Source organism: Coptis chinensis, chromosome 6, assembly GCF_015680905.1.
Source record: "Coptis chinensis isolate HL-2020 chromosome 6, ASM1568090v1, whole genome shotgun sequence".
Lineage (NCBI taxonomy): Eukaryota > Viridiplantae > Streptophyta > Magnoliopsida > Ranunculales > Ranunculaceae > Coptis > Coptis chinensis.
In genome coordinates, this window is record NC_141461.1 from 3801028 (window position 1) to 3811606 (window position 10579).

The following is a 10579-nucleotide window of genomic DNA, read 5'->3' on the forward strand; positions in this document are numbered from 1 at the left end:
ACCACAACGATATAACGAGCGGTATTAATAGGCGAAACCTTATTCGGTATACTCCGTCTGAGGGAAAACCATAAATCCGGTGAAATAGCAAAATAGCTACTCACTGTATGAGCGATTTCGACGAATCCTCCTAGCCCGATTGGCGGCTCCAATGCTCCACAAATCGAAACTTCTCTCGCCTCCATTTTTAATATATTATATTATCTTCGAACCCTATTTTCTAGAAAAAGTGTTTATATACTTGGGTCCAAACCCAAGCCCAACCTGAACTTCGGCCCAAAACCGGGCCCACGTATCCCGAAGTCAATCATTTAATTTTAAAATAAACAATTAAATTAATTAATTAAATAGAAAAATACATTATAAAAACACGGGGTGTTATAATTATCAACAACACTAAGAAATGTTGGAGGAAGATGAATATCTTTGGCAGGCTTAGTTCCATGAGTGGTTCTCCTCAGCTGTAAATATTCCCACGTATATGTTGTTTACAGCTGTAAGTACCCTCTGTTCCACACTACAGTACATGTGTCCACATACCAGGTCGTCTTCCTTCAACTCGTCCCACACCATCAGATCGTACCCCACGACCCAACACCCAGGTCATCCACAACATCAGTTACAGCTATTTATGGAAGCAAATCAACTAGCGCAATCTTGGAGATCAATCAACGCCACAATCATTGAGACATTAACTTTGTAACAACAGAATAATGACGAATCATCAAGATAGCACACAAGGTGAATCTACACTTCATAACGATTCAAAGCAAATATGGAAGGTCAGCTTAAACATCTATAAATAGAGAGAGATGAACTACGTAAGACTTGATTCAAGTTTACCCCGAGAAACTTGGTACGTAGGCAACTCTTATCCCAAGAAGAGTGCAGTCATTCCCCATCACCCAAATCATCAGGTCGTTGTCCAGTAAACACCAACATCTACATTGGCGTCGTCTGTCGGTTCGTTCTCTTGAGAAAATACACATACCATTTTCTCAAGCCCACGAAGCTAGTCACAAACAAGCCACCATATAAGCACAATTACAAGCACTAGCAGATCAGATGAAGACGCTACAGGATTCATTCATAACGCTTCAGCAAGAGAACCAGACGATGAGCGAGCACACCACCTCCAACAACAACAACGGCACTCCAGACGCAGTGGAGAACAACGCCGTCACAGCCCTCACCACAACCACAAACAAAAGGTTAGAAGACTTCGAGCAAAGATTGGAGAAGTCGAATGACAAGGCAAGCGCGCTCCAGATCGCTCAGAAGATCTTCCAGACGTACAAGGCGTCACCATTCACAACTGAAATCAGAGACAAGCACCCTCCATCAGAGTTCATCCGATAAAGTTCACACGGCGACAAATTTCGTGTCCGAGCTAGCACGTAGCTCGTTTCACCCAAATCCTCACACTATCTGATCTTCAGTATGACTACTTGAAATGCAAACTCTTTCCGGCTGCACGAAGGCGGAGCTTTGGAATGGTTTTACACCTTTCACCCCCGACTCAATTAGCAACCGACAAGCTAGGCGAAGTCGTCGCAGCAGAAGTTCGGTCCATAATGAGAAAGAAGCAAGCCGACCTGGACTCCCTATTTCAGCTCAAACAAGCACACGGCAAGGACGATCTGGCGCCTTCCTAAAGGCGTTTCAAAAGGAGCTCCTCTCAATGGAGTCGGGTCTAAAAGGACGAACTTTGCAACTACGCATTCACTGGCGCTCTCCTAGATGACTCCGACCTAGCAGGATCTCTAATGTGAAACAAACCAGAACACTTAGACGACCTATACCACAGAATAGGCAAGTACATCAAGTACGAAGAATGGTTGGCCCAGCGTAAGGGCAAAGAAGTCCTCGCGGTGAGTGACAAACAATAGCCCAAACAAAGCATCCACTATTTTGGGAATAACAACAAGAGCTCCAGCTCCCACAAACCCTCTTACACAAAGAGAAAATTCTCCAACTTCTCCAGGACGCCAAGCCAGATCTTGAAGAAGATATATGTAACACCATACTTCAAGCCCAACATCAATAAGGTGATCGCCATTCCAAAACGTCCATACTGCCACTTCCACAAGCTCTACCACCATGACACCAATGATCGTTAGAGCCTTAAGCACTACCTCCAAGACTTAGTGGAGGAGGGCAAATTAAAAGAGTTCCTGCCAGAAAGCGACCTAAGGCACAAGTTGGATGCCAAATGACACGTAAGTAAAGCGCGCGAACAATGAGCGACGACGCCAATAGCGAGGCGGGGGCGAGCGATTTCGGCGATCTAAGTCACCAGGTCGGTCGAGGCACAACAGGAGACAACACTCCTCCGACCATGATGAGGAAAAGGTAATCAACATGATTACAGACACCTCCAATAATGAAACCTCAGGTCGTGAAAAGCGCCAACGAGTGGGAGCGCTTCAAGAAATCTATCACCTCTCCCACAAAGCTGAGGTGATCAATCCCACCAACCCTCAAACAACAACAACAATTTCATTCACTGAAGAGGATCTAAACAAGGTGTGCCTACCCCACAATGACGCCCTGGTAGTGCATGTCAAGATCAACGGGTGGACAGTCAAAAGAGTCTTCATCGATCCAGGCAGCTCGTGCAACATACTTTTCTATCAAACTTACAAGGACATGCACCTGCCAGACTCGGTGATGATAGAATCAAATGCACCGCTCTATGGGTTCAACAGAGATCCCACAGATGCCATTGGAGATGTCATCCTGCCAGTCTCCATTGGAGAAAAGGAAGACATGGTCAAAACTTCAACACGTTTCAGTGTGATCGATGTCAAGTCGTCTACTGCGCCATTCTAGGGCGCCCGATGGATTCACAAGATCCAAGCAATTCCATCAACCTTACACAGGTCACGGGATTCCCGGACCCAGAGGCATCATGGAGCTCGAAGCAACCAACTAAAAGCTCACCCGATGCAATCCGTCGGGCCTGGCGACCTTACTTAAGACTCAGGTCGTCGAACACAAAGATGTTCCAAAGAAGCAAGATCCTCAAGCATCCAGCCCTCCAGCAACTGCAGCAGACAAGCTCAAAGGAAAACAAGCTCAAATAGAACCAGGAGAAAAAGTCAATCTGGGTACAAATGATGACCCAAAGTTTATTTATGTAGGGGCTGATTTAGACCCCAAGCTCAAGGAGCAACTTGTCAAATTTATATCTCTCAATAAAGATGTTTTTGCTTGGTTGTATATCGATATGCCAAGAATTGATCCTCAAGTCGCTTGCCACAAGTTAAATGTAGACCCAACCGTCAAGTCTATCAAACAACGACCTAGAAAACTAGCACTCAAATTTTAAAAAACCATCAATGAAGAGATAGAAAAGCTCAAGAATGTTGGATTCATCAGAGAAGTCGAGTACCTGACCTGGCTAGCCAACATTGTAGCCGTTCCAAAGAGAAGCGGTCAAATGCGACTTTGCATAGACTTCACTGGCGTTAACAAACAGCGCCCGAAGGGCGACTTCCCTTACCAAGGATCGACATACTGGTAGATCAAACGTGTGGCCACAAGCTTTTATCATTTATAGACGCATACAGTGGATACAACCAAATACCGCTTGCAGAAGAAGACCAGAAAAAGACATCCTTCATAACCAAGCAAGGAACGCTCTGTTACAACGTCCTACCATTCGGCTTGAAGAATGCCAGTGCGACCTACCAAAGATTGGTCACCAAAATTTTCAAAGACTTGCTAGGGGACACTATGGAGGTCTACATAGACGACATGGTGGTCAAAAGCGAAAAGGCGGGCGATCACATCTCCCACCTGCAAGAAGCCTTTGAACGACTTCGCCAAAACAAGATGAAGCTCAACCCAGCAAAATGCGTATTGAGTAGCCTCGGAAAAATTCTTAGGTTACCTCATTTCACAAAGGCGCATTGAAGCAAATCCATAACAAATACGAGCTCTCCTTGAGATGCCAGCACCAACTACAAAGCAACAAATTCACAAATTATCAGGCATGGTTTCAGCACTCAACAGATTCATCTCATGAGCATTTGACAAATGCAGACCATTCCTACAAATACTCAAAAAAGACACAATATTCACATGGACAGACGAGTGCCACAAAGCTTTCACCGACCTGAAAGCTTACTTATCAACGTCGCCCGTCCTGTCCAAACCAGAGGAAGGAGAAACACTAGGGCTTTACCTTGCAACAACCGACTTTGCAATCAGCTCAGTTCTTTTTCGCGAACACGAAGGAGTCGAAAAGTCAGTCTACTTCACCAGCAAGACGTTGGCAGATTCAGAAAAGCATTATTCTCCGATGGAGAAAATGATGTTTTCTATACTTTACTCAGCTCGAAAGTTCCGACCTTACTTCCAATCTCAAAGCATTCAGGTCATCACCGAGGTACCCATCAAGCAAGTATTGAGTTCCAACAACAAAACCGCTCGAATGGCCAAGTGGGCTAAATAGCTCGGAGAGCACCACATAGAGTTCGTTCCCAGAATGTCTCGGAAAGGACAGGTCGTTACTGATTTCCTTGTGGACTTCCCGTTGAAGACATCAACTGGGAACCTGAGCCCATCACTTCACTCCATTAACCAGCCACCCTAGACACATGGCACCTCTACATAGATGGAGCATGCAACAACAACGGCAGTGGATTGGGGGCTGTGTTAACATCACCAGAAGGCACCCAGCTACAAAAATCAATCAAGATCGATTTCGCAATGTCCAACAACGAAGTGGAGTACGAAGCATTGATCACAGGCCTCCGCATGGCACAGCAGCTACAAGTTCCAAAGCTTGAAGCTTACAGCGACTCCAGCTAATCGTCAAGCAAACCACCAAGGAATATGTCACAAATTGAGCAAACCTGGCAAAGTACGCTCAGGTCATCAATGACCTCATCAGATCGTTTAAAATGTTCTCATTGGAGCACATTCCCAGGGAAGATAACAAACATGCAAACAATCTAGCTTTCTTAGCCTCAAAGACACAAGAGGTCTGCCCCAGCACACTCTACATTAAAATCCTGGAAAGGCCCACATACCAGAAAGAAACTATCTACAGCCTCACCGACCTTCAACTAGGGGTGGGAATTTGGCCCTAACGACCCTAACCCGGTACGACCGACCGACCAAACCCTAAGCCACAAAAGCCCTCACAACTAAAGCCTCCGCGAGTTTAGGGCCGGCCCGACCGGCCCTAATGCCTTCTAGGGCGGGGCTAGGGCTAAGATTCTAAAACATAAGCGACCCTAATTCAGCCCCTCATTAGCCCGAATACTAACCAAGCCCCTAACCAAGTCCTAACCGGCCCTGTTTCACACTTTCACTATAAATACATATACCATAATTGTCAACTCTTTGTTAAATATTTTCAATTAAAATAACATTGTCCTTTGCAATTTATCACTTACACCCGAGGGTACTTCCAATAACTTGTCTTATATAACAAAAACTTGTCAACTTAATGACCATGAAGAACAATGAGCACTAGCCTAATAAAAAATAAGACTTTATTCCTTTGATCATCAAGTCAAAGTCCATAACTTATTATTCTCAATTTCTTTTCTCACTTATTTCTTATAAATTATATTTTTATTCACATCCAAGCCAAGTCTAAAACTAAAGATTTCCTTCCACACCATTAAAGCAAAATACAGAGCAGACATTTGTAATATAGAAACCAAAAAACAACATTTGTCAGAAAAATGACATTTGTAATCTCAAACCTTTCTCCATCATTTGTTCAAAAGCCAATATTTTCATTTCCATATACAAAGCTTGAATCACTTTTAAATTAGAAGAAAGGTAATATTATATTTGTTTGAATCTATTATAGAAATAATTTATGATATTACAAAGGTTTAAATACAGCTATATGCAACGTACTTAGGTCCTATTAACACTTGTATCAACATAGATTTTTTTTTCACAAACGATACAATGTACTATGCCCGATTTCACAAAAATAGCAATCTGTTAGGTTAAAGTCCGGTTAAGTGATGATGTGTCATTGTTTTTCATTTTCGTTTTATTTGTATTTTCCACTAGGCATACCACCTCAGCATTTCTACCACCTCAGCATTTTTGACCAACTCGGAATTTTTAACCACCTCAGCTTTGCACCCTCTAAAACACGTGACCTCTAAAAACACAAAACCTTCTCCAATTGAAACAATTTAATCCCCTCAATGTCTATCGATGAAGAAAACCCTAAATTGAAAATTTGCCTAAAAAAGCGTGATATTCGATTTGGAATTGGTAAAATTGATTAATAACCAAAGCGATATTGAAGACTTCGGGTGAAGAAGTAACACATTTTCCTTGACCAAGTAAGTTGATTTAAGCGGATTGTGCGTTTTAAAATTAGTTCTTCATTCATTTTATTAACTCAATGCATTCATTTTACTGTGCAGTGACTAATTATGTGTTAGAAATACACCATGGGGGGGAGTTCTGTAATACCCCCATTATGCATTATAAAAATGGAAAAATGGAGTATTGTTATGATTTGAAATTGGAATTGTACACATTTTATGGGCTTTGTAATGTGGTCAATAGTTTGGGGTACATAAATTATTTTAAAATGTATTATTGCATGCCATGGAAGACTTTAGAGTCGGGACTTAGGTTGATTGAGTCGACAATGATACCAATGCTATGCTTCGGAGAGGAAAGACACATGGTGTCATACAAATTTGTATGTTGTGGGTGGAAATTATGTGTTAGATGCTATTGATGAGGATTCTGAAGAAAATGTTGTTGATGAGGATTCTGAGGAAGATCTTTGCTATTGATGAGGATTCTCAGGAAGATAAATTAAAGGAGGGGATTCATAAGGAGAGTGATAGTGAAGACTCGATATTGCTAGCTTGGATCATATTAGTGATGATGATGTTGATGTGGAACCGATAGAGGTTAGGAAAAAAGAATTGAATTTAGGAAAAAAGAGAATTCAGTTAAGGCAAATGAGAAGAAGAAGAAGAAAGGTTCAATGGGGGTGATATAGAAGTTGAAGTTGAGGCTAATCTGAGAAACTGATGGGAACCAACCAACCGAGCATGATCATATAGAAGCGAGATAATGTTGAGGCTAATGTAGAAACCGATGGGAACCAACCAACCGAGCTTGGTGTTACTACTTGGTTTTATAGAAAATGATAGTGAATATGCTAGTGAATCGATTATATGACCCTATAAGCTGATGATGAAGAAGGTGGGATTAAAAGAGTTAATTCTAGGTTTCCTAGCTTGCCTCTTGGTTGTGATTTGTTTCAGGTTGAATTTTGTTATTGGGATGAAGTTTGGGTCTAAAGAAGAGCTTAAGGAATTGTTGAAAGCTTATGCTGTGACTCATGGGTATGACATAAGGTTCCCTAGGAGTGGTACTAAGTTATTGGAAGCTGTGTGTAAGGGTTGTGATTGGAGATTGTGGGCTACTTGGATGCAGTGTGAAAAAAGTTTTCAAATTAAGAGTTTGAAATCTAAGCATGAATGCTCAAGGTCTGTGAAAATTACAGCTATAAATGCTGCATGGTTAGCTAAGCATTACTTTGATAGGATCACTACAAATCCCAAATGGACACTTAGAGAGTTCCAAGAGCAGGTGATGCACAAGTTTGGTATTGAAGTCACAAAAATGCAGTGCTTAAGGGCAAAGAGAAAAGCAATGGGGGAAGTTAAAGGATCTTTAAAAACCCTTTATGGTAAACTCTGGGACTATGGAGCTGAAGTGTACAAGTCCAACCCAGGAACTACTTGCAAGATAGCTGTGGATGAAGGTAGGTTTAAAGGGTTTTATGTTTGTTTTGCTGCACTTAAAAGAGGGTGGAAGGCAGGATGCAGGCATGTAATAGGGCTTGATGGAGCTTTTTTGAAAAGCTTTTGTAAAGGGAGCTTCTTAATTTGTTGGGAGAGATGGGAACAATCAAATGTTCCCAATAGCTTGGGGCTGTTGTTAGTGTGGAAAACAAGGAAAATTGGATTTGGTTTTACAAGCTGCTGATAGAAGATCTTGGAATTGGTGATGGAATTTGGGTTGACATTGATCAGCGATCAACGAAGGGACTCATTCAAGCAATTGAATTGTTGTTACCATTGGTTGAGCACAGATGTTGTGCCAGGCATATCTATGCCAACTTTAGAAAGCTTCATAGTGGAACTCAGTTGAAGAATTTGTTCTGGAGAATGGCCAAGAGTAGGACTCCACAAGAATGGGATATTGTCAGCGATGAGTTGAAGAAAGCCTCACCACCACTGCATATGATACACTCATGAAGCAAGACCAGCAAAGTATTGGTGTAGGGCCTTTTTGATTTTAGATCTTCAAGTGATTCAGTGGAAAATAATATGTGTGAAACTTTTAATGGTGTCATACTTGATGCAAGAAGAAAGTCCATCATTGATATGCTAGAAGACATAAGAATCAATCAAGCACTTAGGTGTCAGAAGAAGAGGGAATTAATGGAGAAGTGGAGTGATGATCTTTGTCCCAAAGCTAGAGAGAAACTAGAGAAGAGCAAATTACATTCAAGGTTTTGGAGAGCACATTATATTGGTGACTCCAAGTATGAGGTGAAGAGTAGTAACACTAGTGCAGTACCTGATTCATGTAAAGGGTTTGTAGTAAATGTGAAGGAGAAGTCATGCTCATGTAGGGGGTGGAACTTGTCAAGAATACCTTGCTCTCATGCAGTTTCAGCCATATATCACCTTCATGAAAACCCTGATAAGTATGTTGCTCATTGGTTCAAGAAAGAAACAAACTTGAAAATATATGACTTCTACTTGCAGCCATTGAATGGGGAAATGTTATGGCCTAAAACAAATTGTCAGAAGTTCTTACCTCCAGCACTAAGAAGAATGCCTGGAAGGCCCAAGAAAGCAAGAAGGAAAGAGGTACATGAAGTAGAAGGAGTTGGCTCACAAGTAAGCAGAAAGGGAAGAATCATGTATTGTACACTATGCAAGAATTTGGGCATAACAAGAGGACATGTCGAGAGAAGGTAAACTGTTGTTTTCGCATGAATTATTATAAACTATTGTTATTTTGTTAATGCATCATTATTTTGCATGAAGGTAAATTGTTATTTTGTTTTACGCATCATTGTTTTGGTAGACATTGTTCTTGAGGATGGAAATGGAGTTGAGAATCTTTGGTGAGGATGGAAATGGAGTTGAGAATGTTGGTGAGGGTGTTGGCCGCCAATGTTGGTGAGGGGTTCTTTGCCAATCTTTGGTGAGGGTGTTCTTGCCAATGCCCATGCTTGAGGGTGCCAATTCAATATTGTCGCTAATGCTACTAGCAATGCCAATGCCAATGCAAGAGGGAGGACTAATAGGAAATCAAAAGGAAAAGAAAAAATAACCAATCAAACAACACCTACTGTAAGTAATTTTTTGTGTATGATTGTATAAATTCATTTTTGTGTATGTTGTGTTTGATTCATTTTTGTGTATGATTGTATAAATATTTCTTAGGCTCAGAGAGCCCCAATTGATGAAACACACCAAAAAGACAAAATACCACAAGGTTTTGGTGTATTCATTATCCCTACCGATTGGAGAATCTTATGTCATGGTTAGTTAGTTATTTTGCTAACTTTCAATTGAATTGGTTACCATTTAAGTTTATTTTTAAATTGAATTGGTTATATTCAAACAGGAACAGAGAGGTGAACCTATTAGTTTGAATGATTATGGTGTACCACCAAAAAGGATGGATCTGCGAGAAACTTCAAAGAAAGTGGGAAGCCCAACAAGAACTAAAGCCGCACAACAAAGAATTTGGGAGTTGCTACTAGGTCATTTGAAAGTGCAAACAAGAACTGAATTTGGAACAAGAAGAGTTGCTACTAGGGTCTTGAGAAAGTGGGAAGCCCAACAAAACTGAAGGCTGCAACAAGAAGGGCTGCTACAACAAAGGATTTGGGAGTTAGACCACCACCGATGGCAGGGAGGAAGAGTTGCTACTAGGTCCTGAGAAAGTTTCAAGCCCAACAAAACTAAAGCTGCTGCAACAAGAACTGAAGCCGCAACAAGAACTGCTCTGCAACAAGAACTGGCTCTTTTGCAACAAGAAGGCTGCATCGCAACAAGAACTGGAAGCTACTTTGCAACAAGAGCTGCGAACTGCAACAAAACAAGAAGGCTGCCTGCAACAAGAACTGCTCTGCAACAAGAACCGAAGCTGCCCATGACAAGAAAGCTGCCTCTTGTAACAAGAACTGAAACGCCACAACAAGAACTACTACTTTGTAACAATAAGCTGAAGGCTGCTTTGTAACAAGAACTGAAGGCTCTATGCAACAAAGTTTGGAAGTTAAACCCGATTGGCGTGAGGAAGAGTTGCTACTAGGTCACAGAAAGTGGGAAGCCCAACAAAAATAGAAGCTGCAACAAAGGATTTGGAAGTTAAACCAGTGGCACCAGGAAGAGTTGCTACTAGGTCACGAAAGTGGGAAGCCCAACAAAAATAGAAGCTCTGACAAAGGATTTGGAAGTTAAACTAGTGGCGTGAGGAAGAGTTGCTACTAGGTCACAGAAAGTGGGAAGCCCAACAAAAATAGAAGCTGCAACAAAGGATT

General features: G+C 41.6%; 1 protein-coding gene across 1 annotated transcript; it reads left to right on the top strand.

Annotated features, from left to right (window-relative positions):
* The first annotated feature begins 7290 nt into the window (after positions 1-7290).
* Positions 7291-8270, top strand: LOC147490849 (uncharacterized). The gene is made up of 2 exons (XM_086567123.1): positions 7291-7842; positions 7938-8270. The coding sequence occupies exons 1-2, from the start codon at positions 7291-7293 to the stop codon at positions 8268-8270; spliced, it is 885 nt and encodes a 294-aa protein (XP_086423249.1).
* The last annotated feature ends 2309 nt before the right edge of the window (positions 8271-10579 follow it).